Raw genomic sequence first — 26,907 nt, forward strand, 5'->3', positions numbered from 1 at the left:
AAAGGAGGTACACTCCTGGTCTCTCTCTGAATGTGACATTTCCACAATATTTTGAGGGGTTTTTTTTAATTATTATTCTAGAAGGAGTTCTTACTTTACAGAATTCTAATTAGCAAAATTGCGATACAGTGTATTTTCTGAAAATGATGATAGTAAGTATTTTGCTGGATTTATTTCTTCAGAAAATCCTTATTTTATTTAATGAAATAGTTTTACTTAGGCTGAATTTTGGAACAAAATATTGTAACCAGTACAACATATGCTGCTTAGGCTTCCACTGGGGAAAGATTTTACGAATAAACTTCACAGTATCTTTTTCTTTTTTGATGGATTGTTTTTCTACAATAATGGGTGCATTGGTTGGTCTGTCTTGAAGCCAGAGATGGTGAAAAACTGCAAGTGTGATCAGATAAGAGATTAAATCTAGGTGGATTAAAATGACTATGATGGTCACTTTATAGGCTTTAATTGTGATATACAAATTTAAAAGACTAATTGGAAATTTAGCAAGAATCAGGGCTAAGAGGTGTTCAACAAAGCAAAGTAGACACTGGGATGTTTTTCTCTCAGTGGTTTTGTCCAGAAATTCATTCCCTATGGGCACATTTTTTTTTCCTCTGTAGAGAGACCAGAGCAGTATGTCTCAAAGAGCAGTATAGTAGTAGGCAGTAGTAGTGACAGAAAAACACAGTACTACATAGTTTTTTGAGCCATATGCTATTTCTGCAAAACACAGGCATATTTCTGAAAACATTGGTTTCAGCCCACGACAACCATCGTGCTTGTTCAGTCTGTAAATGCTTAAAATGTAAAGATTTCTGGAAAACACAGACAAAGCAGATGACTGATAAATTACACACAAGACATGTCCGCTTTTGGTTTTGTAGTCAAACCCGCGAAATTTTGACACGTGTTTGAACTGCACTCCTGACCGCTGCCGAGCAGGTGATTAACAAAACCTGAAAAAGTGTTTCCCAGCAGAAAGAGTGAAAAGAGCTCCCAGCCCGACGTGCGGCACCGCCAGGAGGGGCAGCCGGGCTGGGTGGGGATCGCGGGGCGCTGGATGGGGATTGCAGGGCGCTGGGTGCAGGTGGAGAGGAGCTGGGTGCGGATCGGGCAGCTCTGGGTGCAGGTGGAGGGGAGCTGGGTGCGGATCGGGCAGCTCTCGGTGCAGGTGGAGGGGAGCTGGGTGCGGATCGGGCAGCTCTCGGTGCCCGCTGTGCCGAGCTCCCCGGCCGCAGCACCGCCCCGGCGCGGGCGGAGCCTGCGGGGCTGCGGGGCGAGATGCGCCTCGCTCCTATTCTTTAATTTGGTAGAAACATCTGCTCGCTCTCCCCCGCCCTCTCGAGGCTGGGTGTCCTCGCAGCCCAGCGGGGAGGGCAAGGAGAAGGTGCGGGCGGGCAGGGCGAGCGCAGCTCCATCCCGCGCCCCCTGAGCGCCCTGCGGCTCCGCGGGTGCGGACCAGCGCTCCCGGCCCCTGGCCACCTCCGCCCGGGCACCGCGGTCCTGCCGCCGCCACTCGGGACTCCTTGCCGGACACTTGGGTGGCTGTCGCACCTTTGGGTCGCTGTGGATGAAAGATACAGGTGGGTTTTTCTTCCAGTGTTCTGCTCCACGGTCCCCTCCCGCAGATGTGTGAAAAAGTTTGTAGAAGAAGAATCCTAAGCGGAGGCTGGCTGGAGAAGCTTTTGCTTGGCGCAGTGTTTAGAAGTCTGGGCTCTCAGGAGGGGCTTTCAGTCCCCGCTGCCGTCGCTGTCCCGACTCGGGCTCTGAGATGCTGCTGACGGCTTCAACCCAGCTCAAGAATGGGTCTGTCTCATCTACTCCTAGCACAGACATTTCTGTGCATAAACTTCCTCTGCACGTAAGAGAGGTTGCCTTGACTTTAAATATACTAAATGAAAGTAGTCTTCTCTTCTCTTCTCTTCTCTTCTCTTCTCTTCTCTTCTCTTCTCTTCTCTTCTCTTCTCTTCTCTTCTCTTCTCTTCTCTTCTCTTCTCTTCTCTTCTCTTCTCTTCTCTTCTCTTCTCTTCTCTTCTCTTCTCTTCTCTTCTCTTCTCTTCTCTTCTCTTCTCTTCTCTTCTCTCAAACGTGTGCACTTCATCACATGTGCTTTGTGCTTATACATTGTTCTCGTTTCCATGTCTGTCTGTCACGAACATGAACTACTGAAAGCAAGTCCATTGATCTGCATGCAAGAGATTCTTACACAGACTGGAGGTTTTGGGAGCTGGGAGATACTGAAACTTAAGACCTCTCTCTGGATCTCTTGAAATCTTGCAGTGTGGCTTGGAGCATGGAAAAAATAGTCCAGAACAGATGGGAATTCTGACTTCAGTGTTGTGAAGTCCCATGAATACCCCCCCATCTTTTCAGCTGTGTTTTAAAAGAATTGTTTTAGGTGATACCTCTGGTTTTGGGTGTTTTCTGTTAAAAACAATTCAAAAACACAAAAACACTCAAAAACACATTATTCCTGTCATAACTCTGTCAGCAGGTCAAAAAAATGACTCTTCCTTCGTAAAATTTCATCTGGGATTGTCTTTGAAATGTTATGTAAAGGGGTTGGTTTTGTTGTTGGTTTGTTTTTTAATTTAACTTTTCCTTAGAAATACAAGTTCTTAAATGAAGGAAAACCACTATTCTAAAACTGATTTTTATATGAACTGAACAAGAAGTTCATTTAGGTTGTGTGAATATGTAAATATAAGAGGATTTTTTGTAGCTCCTTTATATCCCAAGAAAATAATGTAGATATAATGGAAAAAGTAAGGTTTTTTAATTAATATGAAGTTTGATTTTGTTTATTTTATGCATTTTCTTCAAATTTTAAATATTTAAAGTGAATTAAGCATCGTCTTTGGCATGTTGCACAACATTGCAAGAGAAGATGGTAAGGAATCTCCCAGCTGGAAACCCGTGAAGTTAATGTGTTCAATAAGTTATTTGGGAGCAAAGTGAGAAACGAAATAAGCCAGCTGTACTGCTCAAACTAATGTGTGGTGTCAAGTGCAAAAAGAAGCCTCTCACTCTCAGTATTAAAGCTGTGTTCCCAGAAGCTGATCTAACATCTTCTGAAACCTTATTTTTTTCTCTGAAGACTGTTTCAGAGAAAATACAAGCAGTGATGGGTGTCTGTTTTGCTGTATCTTTAGACTTTTACTGTCAGAACCAGTTAACAGATGCAGCATTTAATAACTGGTGACATGAAACAAACTTTGTCCCATTTCACCTGGCCATATGTTTTGTATCACTTTGGATATGTTTTCCATTCCTTGTCAACTCTGATAAATTCAAGGGGACAAACTGGATGATCATTTATTTGCCTTGGATGGAATCATAGGTGTTATTGTTTTGGGTTATTTAAGATTTTCTGAGAAGCAGAATTGGCAATCCTGCAAGCTCCTAAGTTTGCTAGGAGTTGGGAGGGTTCAGGCTGTCCTTCTAGCTCATGGAGCCCTGGGGGGTGGAGAGTGTCACCTCTAAGACAGGGTTAAGAGAGTTCCATAGTAACCTCTATTAAACCAAGCTATCTCTCTGGAGGAAAAAAAAAAAAAAGAAAATCAAGTGAACCTCTGAGCACAAAAGCTCATCTACAAGCTTTTTTTCAACAGTAATGTGTATTGTTCAGTTAAATGCTAACATTAGGTAAACTTGGACCCATTCATCAAGGGATTAGTATTAGAGTTGAGAAGCTTTTTTTGAAATCTGAATTTGGTTTTTAGTTCATCCATAAGTGCAAAAAACTTAGTACCTTGTACATGAGCTCCTAAAAAGAGACTTGCTCCTACATAGTCCAGATCTTCGGATGTCTTTCTCTGCAGACTTCTGTCTCTTAAACTCACCCAAAACTTTTTGAAGCTCATCTTTGTGCATCATGTTTATCATCTTTTGATACTGAGTAGCTGCATGGCTTGACCTTCACAGTGTGACTACTAATGTTTTAAAATGTGTCTTTCATTGGACTTTCAAGACCTGCTCGTCTTGCCTGTGCATTAATTTGCAGCACACCAGGGCAGAACTTGCCCAGCTAAAGCTGTATGAGTGGTGGTCAGTGGAGAAATGACCTGGGCACCGGGCAGTGCCTGCCCACCTGGTGTCACACTGCTAAATTTTAGTCAGCTGAGTCCCATCCAGGGAGTAAATGTCCTTTTATAAGCACTATGAATATGAACTCTTGGTATGTTTTTAAGAATGCAGGATGACTGTATAATAGACCTATGATTTATTATTCATATTTTGAGCTATATTTTTAATCATAAGATAATTTGTGTTGGAACAGACATTTAAAGGTCATCTGGTCCAAACCCCCTGCAGTAAGTCATGTTGTTCAGACCCCTGTCCAGCCTCACCTTGAACACTTCCAGGGATGAGCATCAAACACCTCTCTGGGTAACCTGTTTCAAAGTTTCACCACCCTTGTTGTAAAAAACTTCATTATTGATCCTAAATTAGCCCTCCTTTCATTTAAAAGCCTTACTCCTTTGCTATAGGCTCTGCTAAGAAATTTCTCCCAATTTTTTAAAGTCCCCTTTAAGTACTGAAAGGCTGCAACAAGGTCTCTCCAGATCTTTCTCTTCTCCAGGCTGAACAGCACCAAATCTCTCAGCCTGCTCTCACAGGAGAAATGTTCAGAAGAATATTTTTAAGATTTGGTTTTTGTTCCACTAAATTTTAACACTGTTCTTTCAAACACTATTACAAGTAAATTTAGAATATATTAATGGTTAAAACCAGCTAGTTTCCTTCTACAACCTGCAACCAGAATTGGGTAAGAGATTTTTTTTTTTTTTTCAAAATTGTAGGAAGAGGACTTAAAAAGTTCTTTCTCTTATATATGCTACCTGGGACCCTTTCCAACATAAATTACCATGTACCTCCTAAAGGGGGAGGAAAATATCAGAAAGCATCAGTGTTTCAGATTCTCAATGACCAAACAGTAGAAGGTCTGTGAAGTGTACATAATTTACTCACCAGAAAAACACCTTAAGGCAGTCTGTATATGTTAGACTTTAACAACACTTCAACATTTAGCCCAGTGAGTTTGTGAAAGTAGAGAAATAGAAAGACAAAATACTTATTCTAAATGCCTACCATGACACAAAGATATAAAAGAAAAAAGCAAACAACTCTGAATCTTCAGTAAACTGAACTCTCAATTTTCCAGTTGTTAAATACGTATTTTTCTACATGACAATTTCCAGAAAACAACAGTTAGGAGTAATATAGGAGAAGCTCTATTTTAACATGTGCAATCATTCTAGGAGTATATGACACATGAAAGAGAAGCTTTCATATTTTTTTAGTCCAGCAAGCTATGGGTATCACGCATTTTGGACTAAGGAGTGGAAATTCATATACATATATATATATGTATCTCCATTTGTATGGAAAATTCTGTGCAGAATTTGCCTGTAACCACAGGGAAGGTAGGCTATGTAGTTGTGAATCCACATTAAACACTATTGTTTCCCAAAGTACACAAACAATGTATTCACTGCATGTGGGTAAAATTTATGCCTGTGATAGGAAAGATGTGAAGCATTGGGTGTCTGGCTGCTTTATAAATAATAAAAGAGGACATCTGTTCACTGCTAAGTGTGGGAGGAGAGATATTGTTACCACAGATCTGCAAACCTTTGTGTGCACATGAGAGCTTGAGGGACTGCATTTGATATTTTTCTTTTTGGGTAAAGAAATACCTTATCCTCCTAAATTTGTCGCCATTTTAATTAAGGTCAAGCCAAGAATGAACCTACTAGTATGAATTGGCTTAATATGGAGAGAGTTCTTCCTCTGGGAAGCTAATGCAAAAGATGTCCAGCTGTGCATTTTCTCATATGAAGAACTTTGCTAGGAAGGTGCAAACGACCTTCTCTATGCTAAACTGTGAACTAGGGAAAAATTGCTTAAAACATCCGAGGAAATGCAAACAAAGTGATGTTTCTGTTAAAAATCAGAGTGAAAACTGAGAAGAATGGGAGATATTTGTTACAGTTCAAAACAGGAGGAACTGTTAGTAAATGATATACCTATTTTTGTCTTTGTGTGGAAAGCCTTGCTTGGTTTTAACCATTTGTTTTATCTGTATTTTCAGAAAGATACCCATTGTCAGAGGAAAAGAAGGTAGCTGCCACTGATAGGGCTGTCTATTTGCTCTGAAGAAGGAGACCATGCTGAAGCATCTTTTTAAGATACCTTCCATTCTGGGCATCAAAAAAGATCATCTAATATTATCCTTGGTTTAAACAAGAAAGATGAATTTGAGGTGATTGTTTGCTTGGTTCTGCTGCCCTGGAGTTACTGCAGAACAGACCCCTGGAAAGACACAGGAAAATAGTCCTGTGTTGCAATAGTCCTGTGTTTCACACCTGCATAACCATCTAAGAGATGTCTCATCTGAGCAAAGATGATAAGGCTCCTGAGATGATTTAATCTGTGATGGAATGACATCTGGGAAACTGCTGGAATACTGCAGCAAAGGGCACCCAGTGTCTCTGCCCTCACTGATCCACGTCACAGTCTGAAATGAACCACACTTGGACGTATAACCTGAGCTTTGGGGCACCTGCAGATCCGTTTGAGCCAAGGGCTGGACTCTCACGAAGTGGGCACACAATAGTGGCTGTTTTTCTTGGATTAATCTTGTTGTTTGGTTTCTTGAATAACTTGATTGTCCTCATCCTCTTTTGCAAGTTTAAAACCCTTCGTAACCCAGTTAACATGCTTCTCCTGAACATCAGCATCAGTGACATGTTAGTGTGCATCTCGGGCACTACCCTCAGCTTTGCATCCAACATCCGTGGCAAATGGATTGGAGGGGACCATACTTGCAGGTGGTATGGCTTTGTCAATTCCTGCTTTGGTAAGAGTTCTGTGATAATTCTTTACTATTCTTCTTTGTAACACTGGTGCATGAAACAACGTGATTAGGGAGCTAAATGCTCTTCTGTGGTGAACTGGAGCATGATTTTATTGCCTTGTTATGGTCAAGCACAAGTGACCTGCATAGTTTACAACATTTTGAAAAAAGACTTTAATAAAAAGAGTAGCATTGATCTAATAAATATTTCCTAACATATCTCATTCTTCAAAATTACTTATTTCTTAAGAGCTAAAAATGGAATTTAAAAAAAGGCAAGCCATTGGAGAGAGTTCAATTAACTGTATGAACATATATAATACTTCCCTCCTTTTCAGGAAAATATATGCCATTGCTGAACTACAGGTCCCTCAGTGCAGTTTCTGTCATGAACAAAGCCTCCTGAAAGTACTCTATTTATCATTTTTAATTATCTCTCAATCTGTAATATGAATTCCTCATGTCCTAGATAGTGAGTTCTCATCATTAGATGATTTCTCTTCTGCAAAGTAAAATCTTTATTTTAGAATTGCCTGCTTGCAGCTTCAGTAGAAAATTAAGTTGCAGGAATAGATTTGTCAGAAGTGATGGGAAAAGTATTCAGTGTTCTTCTCCTGTCCAGACAAATTTTTTTTGCAACTGTCTTTTGCACTGCTAGACATAAATGTTGTAACTGGATTTTTTTTTGGGGGGCCCTGTTGCATTACCAAGTAGTGACCCATTCTTCATGTATTCTACTTTCATAAAAAGATCCACTAAAGCATGAACTGGCCTGTAGGTGCATATCTAGATGTGATCCTTATCTAACCCAGACCAGGGACTTGGCACAGTCTCTCCTAGATGTAGGCTCTTGCTCCATATCCTTGCTTTGGTGCCTCCAGGCCATGAGAACAGGACAAACACATTCCTGGCTCTTCTCCCACCCTGGACTGCAGCACATCTTGTGTAGGCCCTTTGACCCAAGAAATGCTACCACAGCACATTTGGATGTAAAATCAGGTGGGATTCAAACACATGTTCTCTACCTGACTTTATAAACACTTTGCTGCTTCCAGTGCTGTGGTCTCTGGTACCTGTCCCTTCCTCAGTGTGGGCTCCACTCATGACCACTAACTCATCCTGGCAACTTCCTTTGGGAAACTGCTGCTTTGCCCAAAGGGAAGTCTCAGGAGTTAGTAATGCTGTGTAATATAAGAGCACTTACTTTGGCCATCCAAAAATAGACTTTATGGTCAACATTACCTTGGCTTGTTTTGGTAGGTCGTTTTCAGGTGGGTCTGTGCTGAGCAGAATGATGACTTCTTCCAAGTTTTGTTTTCATTTTTTTGTGTTTTATGAACTCCAGTATTTCTATAAGTAGTTTTCTCAGGCAGAAAGAAGTTAGGGCTTTTTTTTCCCTTCCATACTTTGAGCTTCCTTTTTATTATTTTCCAGTGAGAAGGGGGAATAACATTCAAAGAGAAGGGGGAAAAACAGGTGGGTGTTCAAGGGCTTAGGAAAAAAAGCATGTTTAAGGTGCCCATTTGGGCCTGCTGGCTTCTTTCTGCATACATATGAGTTACCATCCCACTGACTGTGGCATTAAACCTGCAAATGGGTAAGTTTCTCTTCCAAGTCAGATCTATATGAATCGGATGCATGGCAGGAGTGCCATGGGAGTGCAGATTTCTGTGCTATTGTGATATCTGTTTTCATGTGATAGTTTCTGCTGTAATTCTTAAAATTGGTTAGATCATCAAGGGGCACACAAACAAAACAGCAAAACCCAGAATGCCAAAGGTGACCTCCTCTGAGTGGTGTTGCTGCTGTCAGTGGGGTGTCCTGGGAAGCTGAGGCAGCCGAAACACAAGTAGTTACTAAACTGTGCATAGTTCATGTTAAAGTCTTGCAGCACTCACATTTTTTCTTTCATTAGTGTGTATAAAGGGCATAATGATATAAATGTTGATATGTTGATTGGGATATATAGCATGAATAAAAGCAAATAACAATAGCAGGGTACCTAACATTTATGTCTTTACAAACAAATTTTATCTGCTGATAAATATCATTATTCATCCTATAGCTATTTCTGTTTCCACACTCCAACAGCTATTCTTAAAGAAATCTCATACATCTATTAGATAAAAAATTAGCTTTCTCTTCAGTACCTCATCTGATTTTGACCCATCAAATATAAGAGAAAGGGCCCTAATCCACAAGAATTAGAATAGAGATGTGTAATAGGAAAGGTAATTAAGATGGACTGAAGTTCATCACCAAGGTTGGTAAGAAAAAATGCTTCAACATTATCTGTTTGGGATTTGTTTTTTTTTTTTTTGTCATAGGATGGATGATCCTGATAGGATAAACAACTGTATAGGAACATACAATTAATGATGTTAAGTGTTCAGGGATATGGTTTTGTGATAATTACAGTGGTGCTGGATTGCTGGTTGGACTAGATGATCTTGAAGATCTCTTACAACCTTGATGATTCTGTGATGCTCTAAGTACACTGGCCCCACTAGAATTGCATTTTCTTGTACTAAATGAAGGTATGTACCTTTTTTTTTTCCATAAATGCAGTATTTTTCTGAATTGTGAAGAAACTTTAAGTGGACAACTAATCTTGTTGATTATTTCACGATGTTTAAGACACAAAGTATTTATAAATACAGTTCATTCTTACAAGTTTTCTGAAAGGACTGTATTTTAAAAGTAATTTTTTCCTCTCCCACTTGTTTTCTGATACAGTGAAAGCCCCTTTTGTGTTTTAAACCAAATGGAGAGTGAAGGTGCTATCCTTAAGGTCTGTGGCTCAGATGAACCTGAGGGAGTGGAAATAGGAAGCTGAGATTTTGATTTTGTTTCAAATGTAAATGCAAGGTGAGAGATCACTCTTTTTTTTTTTTTTTCTTTTTTTCCCCTCTAAACCATCTTACCTTGTTTAAAATCCCATGTCTGGGATGTGATCTGGAAAGCAGATCTGACTCCCCTGCCAGCAGTATCGACAGTGCAATGTATGCTGATGTCAGTGGGAAATCGAGTAAGCAATTTACCAGGCAATCCATTGCCTACCCCAGGCACTGAAAAGCTATCACCCAAGAATGAGCACCAGGGGCTTGCCATGGGCACAGTGGAGAAAAATTACGGACAAAGTGTAGTTTTTGGTTTAATTGCTTGCTGCTATGCCTATATCTGTTTTGTGATTTCAAACCATACGTGGAAAGCACAAGGTTTGGAAGCTAATGGGAAATGCAGATGCTGATCAATAAGCATGCAATGGGGATTTTAAGGAAAAAATTAAATATTGTGAGATCTGCTGTGGAAGTATGAGCTGTTGGGTCTTGATCTGGGGAAGCACCAGGAATGGAGCTAGAGGAGAAACAGCATGGTCTATTCCCAGAGCAGATGATTTTACCCTGGTAGTCGTCCTTGATTGCAACTCTGTTAACTAGGTCACTGCAGTGGAAATTGCACACATCACTGAGCTGGGGAAATGGATGGATTTTTAAAATTTGCTGCCATTACCCACCACTTTGTCATGGTTTGACAGGCTCATGGTTATACTTTAAGCAAACATAGAAAATGACAGGGACAGGATCTATTTTCACAGCTGAACTCTCAGTAAACTTTGCAGGCAAGGTGAAAGTAGGATTGTTAAATGTATCATGAACTTATTAAGCATTAGATTTTAATTTAGGAAAAATATATTATTTTTAAGGCATTCCCATAGAGACCACATTCACAGGAAGTGATATGCCATCCTAAGATTAAGTTTGTCTTGCAGTTTTGACCATCTCACAAGTAATCTCTCCACAATGCCTTCAAATCTCTGGACAGATGAAAATTTTCAGAAAAAAATTGTTTTTTCCCAAGATAATTGCACTAATGTAAACTTCCCAAACATGTAGGACAGGCTGAATTTGAGCTCAGATGACTTCTGGCGTTCATTCTTAGAATCACTACTCTATGCCATATCATATCTGGATAAAATATTAAATAAATTGATACATGTAAGAAAGACAAAGCTGTCTCTCGTTCCAGAAATCCAGCACTAGATTCTAATGCTGGTAAAGTTCTGAGGCACATTATCAGCAGGGAGATTTTTGTGCCTGTTGAACTCTTAGCTCTTGCTTTCAGGTGTGTGCTGGTTGTTTTGTTTTCTCTTTCTTAATCTTCATGGTAGTTAAAATACCTGGCAGCTTGCCCGAGAATATTGTTTCCAATATTCCATTGTAAAAAAATGAATTCTGAATAGTGTTGTGCAGAAGAACATCACTATTCTAGAGGAGCCAGAGATGCCTATGTCATACAAAAGCTGTGACTCAATGCCTGTATCTTCCCACACAGCATCCTGTCAGCCCTGAGTGCTGCAGAGAGCTACAATCCTATTTGAACTGAAGTAAGGCATATAGATGTGTCCTAATATCCATTGATAACTCAAGGTCATACCTAAATGAGGACTTTAATCTTTTTAGAAGCCCTGTACTCAACTCTATGGGTAGATAATCTTTTCAGTCACATAAAGCAGTTATCGATTTATTCCCCTGCAAACTACCAGAGAACACAATGAATGAGAAATGGAGCTGCTCATGATTTTGAGTTAAAGTTCAGCTGCCTCATGACCTTAAACAAATGATTTTCTTCTCAGTATTTTACCTTGATTTTATATGCTGTGTCTTAGACTCACTGCATTAAACTAAGGTACTTCATTGAGAGTATAGACTTTCAACATACCAGAAACTCCCCATTTATGGGATGCAGTTGAGATCTGAGATGTAATAAATGACTCTTCTGTGAAAATATATGTTTTTTTCCAAAGCAAAGACAATCTCACTTGGCTTGATCCTGCAAGAACTCATCTGATATTTTCTGAGCTTTGATGCAACAAGTACTCATCTCCCAGTGCAAAACCACCCTTAGCAGCTCCTTACCTGCCCACTGATCATTGATTGCTCCTTTTCCAGTGGGCTTGGGGTGGGATTAAAGGTGATATTTCTATAAATAAAGCTGGTAGGAAACACAGCTAATCCCCAATGCTTAAGAAAACATAGTTCTGCAACTGACCCTGAAAACATTCTCTGTTTGAAGTGCCTAGACTGTGTTATGCCTGCAGTCATTGTGACCCATGCAAGCTTTCCTCAGGAGTTGGTCACTATCAGAAATAAGCTGCTAATTCAAACAGAGGGGGGGGAAAGCCAGTGCCTGACTCATGGGAATAAGTCAAAAGATAAAGTCCCTTTATCTAAAATAAAGGAGAAATGCTGTCATGACCTAGAGGGTTTTAGTTACTTTAATACAGTATGACAATTGACAGTTTGCCCTGAGTTTTTCTATGTAATTTCCAGCACCTGATATGCATTAGATTTTTATAATAAACAAAATTACATAAGTAGTTATTAAGAAGATATGTAATCTGAATTCCTCTCTTGGCATCTCCTCTTTATTGAAACTGAAGTTAACCTGCTACAGTCATTTAAAAACTAATCAACAAGGTGGTTGAATATTATTAAATATACTTCTCAAGGCCATACTTACATGGAAAAAATGAAATGCTTAACCCCTTAGAGACAGATTAGAATCATCTGACTGAAATCAGACATTTTCCGATCTCCAAGGCTTCTTTTAAAATCAATAGAAAATCAAATCTGTACTGCCAGCATGCAAGCTGTTCTGATGTGCACACATCAGAGACATTCTCTTCAGGGTGATACGAGATGTGTCCTACATGCACCCATTTATCTCCATGGACTATGAAAGGAACCCAAGCTCAAGGGTAGATACCTCCTCTGTACCTCTCTGAAGTCATGAGATGACCCTCACAAACCGGGTGTTTATTGCTTCTTTTGTCTAATTTTCTTACTTTTGTTTGTAATTCCCTCCCCACTTCAGTATCCTCTTCCAGGATGTTCCCAGGAATTTCTATTTCCTATAGGCATTAAACACTGTACAAAGTTGAAATCACCTGGAATAGCTGTGGAAGAGTGAGCATTCTTAAGATGTCTGTTGTGTTTCCATGAAGAGTTGTCCTAGTCCTCTTACCAATATTGCAATCCCAAATTCATCATGTAGGGAAAATACTGTCAGCTCTTTCTACAGGTAATTTGTAGAGCATGACTACTGGACTCCTGCATTCAATTTAAACGCTTAAAGTTGGGAGACAACTTGGGCAAAAATTTTGGAAAACATGATAAATAAGGAATCATGCTGTGAAAAGAAAGTGGAAATGGAACACCTAATGCCCTGCTTTGAATGTTATTCCTGAAATCAGAGACTTCACTCTGGTACTAGGCACTTTAACACCTTCTTGATATAAGAGAAAGTTTTGCATTGATTACAGCAGAGTATCACCCAAGATGTGTTCTGGGCTGGAGATGAAGCACTGTGCAGCCCTCCTCTCTTCTCCCTGTGGAACGGGGAGGAGAATCAAAGCAAAAATTTTTGTTGAGATAAGAACAGTTTAATAATTGAAGATAAAGTAAAATACAATAATAATGGTAAATAATAACCATGATGACAATATAAGGGGGGGGAAATGTGCACAATGTAGTTTTTATCACCTGCTGACCGATGTCAGATCCTTACCAGCTGCTCTTCTGGGTAACTCCTCTCAACTTATACATTGCGCATGTTGTGCCATGATCTGGAATATTCCTTTGGTTAGGTCACCTGTTCCAGCTATGCTGCCTCACAGTTTCTTTTGTGCACCTCCTCACTGGCAGGCCATGAGACAAGGAAAAAAGGCCCTTGACCTAGGATAAACACAATTTAGCAAAACCCCCAAAATATCAGTGTGTTATCAACACCATTCTTGTTCTGAATAGAAAACATAGTACTATGAGAGCTACTGAGAAGAAAATAACTGTAGTCTAGCTGAAAAGTAGGACAGTGTCATTCAAGTGACCCATTTATAAGGTGTTACAGGCTATAGCTGCTGATGCTAACAGCTTTAAGATCCTGTGATATGCAGTAGATGTCTGTATTAGCAGCCATGGTTGCTTCTCCTTTCCTGGTCTGGGTAGCTCCAGCTGGGCCCCATCTCCATGCCAGAGAGCAGTAGGGCTGTGGGCTGTACCAGAACCCTTCGCACACATTTCCTCCTCCTCCCCTCTCTCATCTTTCATCACTGCAGAAATTCAAGCAATGGCTCTAACAGGAGCTGGAGAGTGCTCTGAAAACATCCTCAGGTACCCTCAGTTTGCACCAGCAGCCACACGTAGATGGAAACATTCTTTTCCCTTAGTTGCCATCCTTAATTTTTTCTGCCATGTTTTGTTGTATGATCTAGAGTCTAGAGTCCATTTTTCTAATGCCTGTACAAAAGAAAACAGCAAAAAAACACACAGAAAAAATATCAGTGAAGGATGGACAACAGTTTGTGTGAGTGTGTCCCTTAAAAGAGGGACAGAAGAACAAAAGAATTCTATAAGGAAATCAATCACTTCTTTGGCATTTTTTGTGTACAGACGTCAGCTGTCAATGCAAAAAACTGTTTTGCCTGTGCACAAGGTCTGTTTCTGTGTTTGTGCAAGTGACTGCAGATTTCTGCCAATGTTTAATCCTTTCCAACTGGGCAGCCATGCCTGCAGCACAGTGTCATACTTTTGGTTCTGTCTTATGGCCACACATTGCAGAATGCTGGAGACTTTATGCAAAGAAATACACAAACAATATCAATTCACATAGATACCTCAAATAGGAGTTTAAAGGCAAAGACCATGTTGGACTTCCTGCAGAATTATCCTGATGGTGAATTGAGTCTGAAAGATCTTTGCTAGAAGCCCTGCTGGAGATGATGAAACAGCATTTCTGTCAGAGTTCAGGTTTAATTGTTGACATTTCCAGGCCCTTTTCCCTAATCCTGGGCCATGGCATTAACCCAGACAATGCTATGCCTGATGTTGGCTTTCTTTTAATTTAGGAAAAAGCAGAAGCCAGCTCTGTTGGTAGTCAGGTCACATACGTGTGAAAAAAATATGTCATTAAAATGTAGCTGGCTTTTTGGTCCCTCAGTGGATATAATGAAATAAAATAGAACTCAGTAAATAAGCAATATTCAGTAAAAAAACCCACATTACAGAGCAATGGACTTTGGTTGTGAGGGGCTATTAAATCATATTATTTTAAAATATGTGTTTAACAATCTCTAGGAACTGTTAAGACCATCCACATGCTGGCACATCTGAACAGAATTGGGTATTTTTTGGAAAACTTTTAAGCTTCCTTTGTAGCCCCTGAAGTATGTCAGAGAGAGGATATTATCTCTGGCTGTTCACATCTAAGTTACCAAGTGACAGTTTCTTAACTCATGACAATAATTTTCTATGTCTTTTTCTTTTTAGGAAGCATTTAAGCAGTCTGCCAGTCAAGTAAGCAAAATAAACTTACAGAATTTTCAGTGATAAAAAGGATACAAAACTATTGGCATGGTTCCAAATAATGACACAATAGTAGGTGATAACTATGAAGTCTTTTTCCCCCTCAGCTGTGGCAAATACTAAATACTTAAAAGTAATCATTAGGGCTTGTATTCTTTTTGCTTTTGCTTGGGGGTTTTTATGTTAGTGTTTCTGCTAAATTTCTAATTTTAAAAGTGTATTAAGTGAGAAAATAATTTTGTTAAATTAGTCTGCTGACACTAAAAAAGAAGTTTCTTTGAAAGCTGAAACTGTTCTGCTTACATCTGTGGTTTCCTACATGTCAACACTAGCTGAGGAATTGCTTCTGGAACTGAAGATTCAGTAACGTCAATGAACTACAGCCTCTACTGATTCACAGACCACTTAATTGCTTCTGTGGATTTCTCAGCTAACATGATTTGCTTCTTAAATAATCCAAATGCTTCCCAATACTGGGAGATTTGTGGATTTGATTTTGCTATGGATTGTTTGTGGTTTTTTAAAACTAACTCATAGTTACCTCTGTTTGCTATAAACTTCCCTGTAGTTGATACAGGCAGGAAGAACATTCGGAATCTGCAGACAGCAAATGCAAGGGAGCACCGCTGTGAGCAGGCATTTAATGACATCCTCTCATCCCATTTCTGTGAGATGTCCCTGTGCTTTCCCTCCTGAGCAGTGTGGGACCTGGCTGCCCCTCTCTCCCCTCCCTGCCTTGCTGGCTCAGTGAGGATCAGGGGATGCAATCATGGGATCACCCCATGCAAAGGGGAAACCTCAGGTTCCTGGGGCTGCTTGGCTCCCCACGCATCTCTCCATGGTCTGGGTGGTAATGCCTCTAATCAAGGTCACCTGGGTACCATCTCTTCTGCCATTGTGCTGGCCTGCACCTGCTTCAGCTGAAGGTTTCTTGTGCCAGCTATCAACATCAGGCTCAATTGCTCTGGCTATTTCAGCCAACAAGTCTTTCCCAGCATGTTGTTAAATTATGTTACTTCTCCTGTTTGTAGTTTCTTAGGCCTATTTCACAGACAATGCCAATATGATGGAAGTACAGTCCCAGCCTGTGTCCAGACACAAACTTCTGCTGTTCCTTGAGAAAGTACAGCAGCCACAAAGCAGAAGGCTAATGACTCACTGGGCTAAGCTGGCAATCTTCACGTCTATTTCACAGTGTCTATTAGAGGCAGACATTCACTACCTGTTTATTTTCTAGTGTTGTTTTCCAGTTATATCTTCTATTGTTTCTTTCCTTTGCTCCTATTTTTTATTGTTTCTATTGGTTTCACTAATGCAATTAAGAGCAGAAATAGTAGATAACTATGGCAAGAAGGAATCAAAGTCAACAGGGTTCAAATGAATGAAAAGAAGAAAGTTTCTTTCTGTTGAATTATTTTTGTAGAGATTTATATCAGAAATTTATTCAGGACCAAGTGGCTATAAGAAAACAAGGTATCAAAAAGAAGACTTGATCGTAAAAAAATTCACAAGGAATAGATCATCTTTACAAATCAACAGGAAAGGAAAAACTTTTCTTGAATTAGGAGTTCAGTAATTTCTAAAATTCAAAACCACTAATTAATTCACATATATGACATTTTATTGCTTAATATCTAAGTGTTGTCTGAGTCTAGTGCACACCTCTGAGTACTGGAATAGCACATTAACATCTGGAAAGATTTGCTTTCAGCTAAGAAATTGAATGAATTTTACAAAACCACAGATAATCTTGTTTCACTTGACCTTATGGGAATTTTAGGATGTGCAATGGTTAGACTTAATTTTTATGTGCATGTGCACACTGAAGCATTATTGTTTGCCAGAATTACAGTTTGGGGGTTATTTATGTTCTGCATTGGGGCTGCTAGTGGAGTTACAGGGTACCTCTTTAGACTGTTTAATCACCCTAATGAAATGAGGCAAGCTGTTTGGGTACTGCAGCAGGCAGCCCAGGGCAGAGTAGGGTGGGCTCTGCTCTCCCCTTCACTGCTGGCAGCAGGGCCAGCACTGTGGCTGATCTGTCTGCCCCAGTGTGAATTCAGCACGCTTAGAAACAATTCTAGGGTAGGAGCTGATATGGTAGTGATGACAAGGTCCAGATTCTGCCTCTCAGTGAAAGACTGGAGTATGTACATGGCATTTCCATGTGTATTATCTATATGTTCTGTACACTGACTATGGTGCACCAAAGAACTCTTCTCCATGCAATTCTTTGTAACAAATCAAAGCAGTTTGCCCCAGTTTATCCAAACCTCTGAATTTTGCTGTTTTTAAACTGCTCAGTTTTTGGAGAAAAAACATGTGGCAGTGCAAGAGGACCAAGGTATGTTGAGGACTGCTTTACTATGTGTACTTCTTAAAACTGAAAATGGATTTCTATTTAATATCCTGGAGAGAGGCAAAGATCACATCACAGGAGTAGGATGAAATGCTGCCAGATAAATATGCCAGTCAGGATTTAAGTAGGTTTCTTCTAAAGGGTAGAAAGCAGGTTATGAGGCAAGACAAAGCCTTAGCTTAATATACTTTGAAATAAGAGCAGTAGACATATCACCATCTGGTTTGCTTCTTGGAAGTTTTTCTATATTGGTCAGTGCACCAAGGTATGTTGAACACGGCATTTGAGAATGAGTAGGAGTTTTACAAGTTAATATCTTTTCTAGGGTTGTGGCCATTCAGACCTTTGGAAAAGAAATACTGGTATCAGATACAAGCAGGTATTAACTTCTTACTGTGCTGTAATTGTTTCTTCTTATCATTTCAATAACTAAGTTATGCCTTGCAAAGTTTGTTTGTATAGATACCAAGTATATGCCATTCAAAGTATTTTGCCTAGCTATTCTTCCAGAATACTAAACTGAAAGCTGGGATAATTTTCAACATCCAATGATATTTTTCCACTACGTAGTACCACAGCCTGTGATTTGTGGTGTAGGCATACCTATCTTCCATCAAGCAGTACTTTTGAATGTAATAGGCCTTCCTGTGTTTATTTCCCATTCCGCTTGCTCTCAGGAAACCTGCAAAATTTTGGTATGTACAATGAAATGTATCAAGGAATTCCACTTATTAACTATGTACTATGCAAGTAGAATTACAGTAATTTCACGACTATAAGACACACCCCTTTGACTAAAATTTTGGTCTGAACTGGGAAGTGCGCCTTATAGTCCGGAGCGCCTTATATATGGACAAAGTTCAGAAATTTGCCAACCCGGAAGTGCGAGCTGCGAGCCGAACAGCAGCCAAAACAAACCCTAAACACTGACAAAGTGTCTTGGGTTACAATACAGGATGTGATCAAAGTTTCTATTCTATCACTATCTGTTGTGATCAGATGGGGGCAGTGATCCTTATCTCCGTGGGAGATATTCTGCTAATGGGCCATCCACTGAAACCAGGGCATTGTTCTTTATCTTTTCACAACCCATCCTTCCTTCAGCGAGTTATCTTCTGCTAATGGTCCATTGAGTCCCACTGTGTGACTGATAAATTTAGTTTATCCCATTGAGAGTTGCTCCAGCTAGCGGGGAGAGCCAAACCTTTCTTACCTAGATAAAAACTGAAATTCTGGACACCGAGTAGCCCTTCCTCTACTGGACTCTAGAAAAAAATGAGATTTCTCCACATCACCACTGGACCTCTGGAAGGAAACTGCACCTTCTACAGGAGCACTGCTTCAACTAAACCACATCTGTCACTGCAAGAAGAATGCAGCCACTATTTAATCAAACTGCTACCAACACCCTGCCTGATGGGGTGTCAGGTTGTACTCTGACTTTGTCAGGGTTTGGAGTTTGTTTCTTTGGAGTACTGTATTTCTATTTTAATTTCCCTAGAAAAGAACTGTTATTCCTAATTTCCATATCTTTACCTGAGAGCCCCTTGATTTCAAAATTATAATAATTTGGAGGGAGGGGGTTTACATTCTCCATTTCAAAGAGAGGGTTCTACCTTTCTTAGCAGACACCTGTCCTCCAAACTAAAACACAAAGTCAGAGTACAACCTGACGCCCCGTCAGAGTGACACCCGTCAGTCAGGCTGTTGGTAGCAGTCCCATTAAATGGTGGCTACAGTCCTCCTGCAGTGACAGATGTGGTTCAGTTGAAGCAGTGATCTTGTAGAAGGGTGCAGCCTCCCTCTGAAGGTCCAGCAATGATATGGAAAAAAAGTCCAGTTTTTCTCTGGAGTCCAGGGAATAGAGGGCGACTTGGTGTCCCAGAATTTCAGTTTTTATCTAGGTAGGAAAGGCTGGGCTCTCCCCTCTTGCTGGAGCAACTCTCAATGGGGTAAAGTAATTTTATCAGTCACACAGTGGGACTCAATGGGCCATTAGCAGAAGATAACTCCCTGGAGGAAAGATGGGGTGTGCAAAGATAAAGAACAATGCCCCGCCTGGTTTCAGTGGATGGCCCATTAGCAGAGTATCTCCCACGGAGATAAGGATCACTGCCCCCACCTGGTCACAACAAATAGTGATAAAGTAGATACTTTGATCACGTCCTGTATTATAACCCAAAACAGCATGGCTGGCGTGATTGTTACTAATTCATTACTTTGTTGCATGCGGATCCTCGCTGCAAAAAAAAAGTGTGCCTTATAGTCCGGTGCGCCTTATATATGGACAAATTCGGAAATTTGCCAAAACCGGAAGTGAGCATTATAATCCAGTGCGCCTTATAGTTGTGAAATTACTGTACCTTCTCCAGTAGTCTGAGTCTGCAAGCTGATGATTCAATTTGAAAACCTGCTTATTGTAGGAAACACTAAATAATCTTTCCCTGTCCACCTTTTCTATTTCTTTTCTCTGTCTTCCGTTTCTAATAAGTTCTGATGTTTGCTTTTCTAAATGCTGCTGAGCATTGCTGCTTAGTGGAAGTGGTTTGTGTAAAGTTCTCTATCATAACACTCTTTGCAGAGCAGTATGTCAGAAACAATTGCTGTGTATTTAAAGCCAGGTCTGTTTTCCTACACATATGGCAGTTTACATCAGTATTGCATCTCATCTGCTCAATGGCTCTGTTTCATGTGGTTGTGCTGCAGTAATTTTTTGTTATTTTGAGTTATTCTGTGTAGTATGATCAGAAAACTTGTCAATTTTCTCCATCTTTTCCACATCACTTATTAATGTGATGAATAGCCCAGGGCCTAGCACAGATCCATGGGGAAATTTGCTGTCCACAGTTTCCACTAAGAAAACTAATTTTTTCTCCTATTTTTTATTTCCTACCTCTATTGAATTATTTATTCACATGAAGAATTCTGTTATTGCAAGGCAAGGCAGCTTACTTTCCTTAAAAGTCTTAGGGCTAGTCAAAGTTGTTTGAAAATCCAAGTACAGTAATTTCACAATTATAAGCCACACCATTTTGACTAAAATTTTGGTCCGAACACAAAATGCGGCATATAATTAGGTGTGGCTTATATACGGACAAAGAACAAAAAGTTGCTGTTTTAGTTTGGAGGACAGGTGTCTGTTGAGAAAGGCAGGAACTTCTCTTTGAAATGGAGAATGTAAACCCCCTCCCTCCAAATTATTGTAATTTTGAAATCAAGGGGCTTTCCAGCAAAAATATGGGAATTAGTAATAACAGTTCTTTACTAGGGAAATTAAAATAGAAATACAGTACTACAAAGAAACAATCGCCAAACCCTGACAAAGTCAGAGTACAACCTGATACCCCGTCAGGCAGGGTGTTGGTAGCAGTCCCATTAAATGGTGGCTGCATCCTCCTGCAGTGACAGATGTGATTCAGTTGAAGCAGTGCTCCTGCAGAAGGTGCAGTTTCCCTCCGGAGGTCCAGTGGTGATGTGGAGAAATCTGATTTTCCTCCGGAGTCCAGAACCTCTGTTTTTATCTTGGTAAGAAATGTTGGGCCCTTCCCCCTGGCTGGAGCAACTTCCAATGGGATGCAGTAATTTTATCAGTTACACAGTGGGACTCAATGGCCATTAGCAGAAAATGACTCCCTGGAGGAAGGATGGGTTGTGAAAAGATAAAGAACAATGCCCTGCCTGGTTTCAGTGGATGGCCCATTTGCAGAATATCTGCTGCAGAGTTAAGGATCACTGCCCCCACCCTCAACAGATGGTGATAGAATAGACACCTTTTATCACACTCTGTATTGTAACATGCGGCTTATAATCAGGTGCGGCTTATGTATGGACAAAGAATGAAAAGTTGCTGGCACCCAGAAGTGCGGCTTATACTCAGTGCAGCTTATAATCGTGAAATTACTGTAGTTTTTATCCAAGTAGGCATCACCCCTATCTGCACAGTGCTGTCAAGGATCTCTAATGGATTAAGTGAAGTATAGCTTCCCTCCAGGATAGCCAGGCTTGCCCCAGTATGTCATACCTCCACTTCTATACTTTCTAGTGCAATTTCCACAATTTCCACCCATCTATCCAGTGCTGCAGATTAGACATATTGATTGGGTGAAAATGTACTGTAAAGGATTTCTGTCTGCATCAGTTATCTTTAATTTTCTAATGGATGTAGCAAAAGATCTTCTCTTTGAGGTGCTTTGGAGCAGTTAAGGAATGGGCAATACTGCTTTTCCTCGTTGCACATCCCTCAGCCATGACTGTGATCTTGGATAGAGACAGGAGCAGCCTTCTCTGGTGTTTCATCTCACCTCCACACCATGAGAGATTGTGGGCTCAAAGGCAGTGTAAAGCCTGGTCATCATATTTTGAGACTGCATTCATAGTATCAGATATTACTACTTATTGACCAATTAATGTCTAATTAGAATAAAAACCAGTTTGACCACTAGACATGAAAAACTTGACTCAGAAGAGTTAGTATTTGTAGCGTGTTCCACCCCTAGAATGGGAACTGCCAAAGAAACCCCCCAGACAGAAAATTTTTAGAAATATACCCTTATTATTAAAAATAAGCAGTTGGGTTCAGTGAAAAAGGAGGAGCTCATTGGAAGGACGTTGGCTGTGTGCTCTGGTGGATGCCTGGCTCATTGGCCAGCAGATGCCAACACTGCCATTCCACCTCTCAGCCTGTTTGGTGCCATGCTCCACACACAGAAATCCCCTGAGACTGCATGTTATGTATTACACCTGTGCACATCCTCAGCATGAAGGAAGGTCTTGGGGATGCTCCCACGTTTCAAAAGGAGCAATCCTGGCAGGAGATGGGGGCTTGCAGGATGGTGTGGGCATGGGGATGCAGCAGTGAACCTGACTGCCCCAAGAGCATCCTCCTGCTACATCCGTTTCTGCCTTTCTCCTGCACACGAGCCCCCGAGATTTCTCCCGACATGTTGCTGTACAGGAGCTCCATCTAGTGCTGACATTTCTTATTCCGATTCCCTAAGGCAGCAGAATAAATGCACTGATATGGAGGCAGCCAAGGTAGGAAGCTGAGCTTGCCAGGGCCAGCCTGCTTTGCAGAATGCCAAGGGGTCCTGCATAACATATGAAAAGTGAGACAGAAGTGAACGTTCAGGGATGTTTTTGTGCTATGCTGGCATCACTGAGATGCAAAAGGGAATTCTTTGTGCTGTTTATGCCACTGGGAATTTGTTGTTTGGATGCATAGGCATATTAATAATATTGCAGAAAAATATAGTAGTACTCAGTGATGCATAGGAATTAAAGACTGCTTTCAAAGCACAAAATAAACACCTTTAAAAATTCAGCCAAGAAGGGGGAAAGAAAGAGGAAATACCCAAGATATTTATTTTTTATTAAAAGTAATACATGCTGTTTGTATTGAAGATACCACCACACACAAAGGTAAGGGTATGTTGTACAAAGGATGAAATACAGAAATGACCACTGAGAAAAGACCAAGAAAGATTTATTGAACAGGGCCAGTAATGCTTGTTGTCATTTCTCCCAGCAGGGCTGGATCCAGCAGTGATTTCACAGTGATTTCTTTCAAGTGCTAAGTTAAACTGTTACTCCCATTAGAGTTAAGCAGGAAGATAATTCTTTAGAGAAAGGAATGATTGCCTGTTCTAATGGACTCATGATTCTAAGTCATCTTAGTAAAAGAGAACAGATAATTACGGGCATTAGATTAATGGCAATTGGTGGATTTATTTCTATTCAAAGTGAGTGGTTGATATCTGAGGTAGCCTGTTTTTGGAAAATGGTTGTAACTGCTAATGTGCAACAAATGATTGTGGGAAATATTTTCTCAATTTCAAATATGTAGAAATGCTTTTAATGCATTAAAAATCAAAAGGAAATTGTGCTCTGATCTCTAATAAGTGAGAGCAACTAGAATAAGAGTCACCAAATTTGATTATTTTACCATTTATTCTGTGTTTATAATATAAATATTTAATAGACATATCCAAATAAAGCCAGTAGTGTTTTGGAAGCACACCCCATTCTCAACCACTTCTGTCAGTTTTTGAGGCATCCATCCACTCCTCTGCAGTTCATGTCCTTTATATTAGCCCTGAACTAATCAGTTGTTATATTCACATTGTGGTTTTGCGATCTCATAAAAAGTTCTACTGTGATTTCTTTACTCGCTGAACTTCAGACAAGTCAGGCTAGTACTGGTTGTTTGTCCACCAAGACCAGTCCTCACTTTGAGTCCATTTACCTTAACTCTAAATTTCTTCTAGGTTCAGCTTTCTTTTTAACTCTGGAAAGGTTTGGGTTCTTCTGCCAAAATGTGCTGGTGGTTGGATGCAGGCTCATAAAATATGTTTGGGTTTTTTTTTTTTTGGTTTTTTTTTTTTTTTTTGAGACAGAAAATGAGAAGATGGACAAAATTCTGGAGGTTTAGTAAAGAAGGAGCAGTAGCCATGTACGTCTGCCACTCTCCAGACCCATTTGAATCCCTTTGAATATGAATTTGTATTTCTCATCTCAAAAAATGAAAAGAAATCCCAAACACAACCCTCCCAACAACAAAAACCAAAACCTTTGATAATAATGTTTTGTGAAATCCCGTACTCACAACCTTTCATGTTTCTGTCTCAGATTTGCTCATGTAATGGTATCTTCCCACTAGCCCTACTGGTGATGAAAGTTGCTATTTAGCTTAAATGTGTTCTATCAATTTAATTAAATGTGTTGTATTCCAGGCTGCCTATCCCAGATTTCACAGACCAATCAACATTCTCGCTGTCACTTTTTGGCAATTCCAGTATCATGAAAAAAGAGATGTAATTTGCAGAACCTCACTGGACACTGTATATGACATAGATTTTTCCCCAGCAATGAAATGTCTACTATGAGACTCAGAGCTTGAAGGAAAAATGGAGTTTTAATTTGTATTTAAATAATTAACAAGTTTTGTTCTTTTTTCCTCTGTGATGCTGTGACTTAGGAGTTTTTAATATGTTACTAAAGTGCATGTGTCCTGGTTTAGGGCAAATTTGGGAGGAAACCTCCTAAGGGGTCCTTCCAGAAAGCAAATTCAAGCTCACCCCAACCAGTTCAGGAGACATAAATCTGCTTTGAGAAAAGTGGAAAGTACCATTTATTTAACAAGCAAAGTATTCTCAAACATGAGAAAATTACAGTAATTTCACGAGTATAAGGCACACCCTTTTGACTAAAATTCTGATCGAAACCCGGAAGTGTGCCATATAATCCGGTGCGCCTTATATATGGACAAAGTTCAGAAATTTGCCAACCTGGAAGTGCGAGCTGTGAGCCAAGCTGCGAGCTGAGCCACGTGCCAAGCCGATTGAGCTGCGTGCTGAGCTGTGAGCTGCGAGAGCTGCGAGAGCTGCGAGAGCTGCGAGAGCTGCAAGCCGAGCCGCGAGCCGTGAGAGCCGCACGCCAAGCCGCGAGAGCTGCACACTACGAGAGCCACGCCAGCCAGGGTTGGGGCGGGTGGGAGTGCCGGGGCCCGTGGTACGGGGAGGGCGCCTGGGGCTGCGTTTAAAGGCTACGCCGATCCATGAAAAATGTTTGCAAATTGAGCACCCACCAGTAAACCCCGCGATCACGCAATTCCATTACTAATTAGTTACTTTGTTGCACGCAGATCCTCACTGCAAAAAAATAGTGCACCTTATAGTCTGGTGCACCTTATATATGGACAAAGTTTGGAAATTTGGCAAGACCTGGAAATGCACCTTATAACCTGGTGCGCCTTATAGTTGTGAAATTACTGTAATAATATTACATGATGGAACCTCCCATTGTTCTGAAGAGAAGGCAAATTCAGAGAAAGTGCTTTTGCAGTTCAGAATCCTTTTCATGGGTGTGTGCTTGGCTCTCTCTCAGTCTCTCCAGGGCTTGGGTCCAGTGTCCCAGCCTCAGTGCAGCTTGGGGTGCCCCTGGACCATAGTCCTGGTGTTCCTAGACCAAACAGTGGCTGAACAGTTCCAAAAAAACCTTCTGGCCTCAGCTAACCAAAACCCAGTGAAAACAGCAAGGGAAAACTCCCTGTCCATCTACAGAGTGGAGAAATCTGAGAGCACTGCTTATCTCTATGTTTTAAATGTAGCTGGAAAAAAAATCCACTACTTTTCCTTCTCTCTCTCCTTCATTCTCAGATCTCATTTCAAAGGTGCAGAACTTATTACTGAGCTCAACAGAATTCAGCATCATAAAGTCACCCCGGGAAAATATGCTATGAGAAAATCAGGTCAAATCAGTGAGTCACCTTTTGAAAGTTTCTGCTTTTATAATTTTAACATTCTTACCTCCTCACCTGCAAAGAAATCTCAGATGGCAGCCACTACTGGAGTGAGTACCACTGTATTTTTGTGGAAGAAATATATTGATTTTAATGGAAGCAGAGCCTGATTGTTTTACTTATCAGTATTAATAAATGTTATATATTAACTGCTATATAAAAAATGGAAACAAAGGTGATGATAGAATGGATTGCTCTTACAAAGTCTCTAATGCTGTGGCAGTTCCTAGGTATGATTCTTTGACCCGGAGCAGCAAAATGGCTCCTGAAGAATAAGCAACCGTTAGAAAAAGGCTGCTGCTTTTTTTTTACATCTTGCTGCTTCTAATCCTCTCTTGCAAATACTAGACCTACAAATCGTATTTCATGCATAGTCCCTGGCAGATGATACTAAGATATGTTTTCAGAAAGACTTCTAAGGAGATACAGAAGTACAAATATGTTGGAAATGTCATAACTTTTAAATTGCTTAATTTATGTTTCATTTTCATGTGTGGAGTGTTTCATTTCTGTAGAGAACTATCAGAAATGCTCTCATATTCAGGAAAATTATTTTCTTTGTAAACAGTACTGAATCACTGATGAAACTAGTTTTGTATAACTCAATAACATATTTATGTAATACCATTCAGTAGCAGAACTTGTACATAAATTCAAAACTCGAAATTTGAGGTATTAAGAGGCTTCATTTGAAGAGAGCTGTTTCTTACTGCTGTTCTGTGTTTAAGTCCTTGGGCAAGCACCATGAAAGGTGCTTCATCCAGAAGAATACCTCAGCACAGGATTCTCCAATATTCCCAACTTGGGGTGTATCTCCATCTTACCTCCTCCATCTTACTGTGCCACAGAGCTTTTTAGCATATTCTCCAGGTAGTGGAACAGCAGATTTAGCAGCTGAAAACTGAGGGACTAGAAAGAAGGGAACAAAGCTGTGTTAAGACACACAACATTTCTGAGACACCTACCTGTTGCTCCTGTTAGGTATTTGCCAGCATTTACAGCATTTGTGAGTGGAGACCAGAGCATG

At 40.3% G+C, this 26,907-nt stretch overlaps 1 protein-coding gene across 1 annotated transcript in view; it reads left to right on the forward strand.

Moving 5' to 3' along the window:
* The first annotated feature begins 1,510 nt into the window (after nucleotides 1-1,510).
* The window catches only part of LOC117011306 (pinopsin-like), an 87,527-nt gene continuing 62,130 nt past the window's right edge, over nucleotides 1,511-26,907 (forward strand). Inside the window, exons 1-2 of the mRNA XM_033086667.1 lie at nucleotides 1,511-1,586; nucleotides 6,098-6,865. Coding sequence (XP_032942558.1) covers nucleotides 6,529-6,865 — 337 coding nt within the window. The 5' untranslated portion in view covers nucleotides 1,511-1,586; nucleotides 6,098-6,528. The remainder of the gene's footprint in view (nucleotides 1,587-6,097; nucleotides 6,866-26,907) is intronic.

Source organism: Catharus ustulatus, chromosome 2 (genome assembly GCF_009819885.2).
Source record: "Catharus ustulatus isolate bCatUst1 chromosome 2, bCatUst1.pri.v2, whole genome shotgun sequence".
NCBI lineage: Eukaryota > Metazoa > Chordata > Aves > Passeriformes > Turdidae > Catharus > Catharus ustulatus.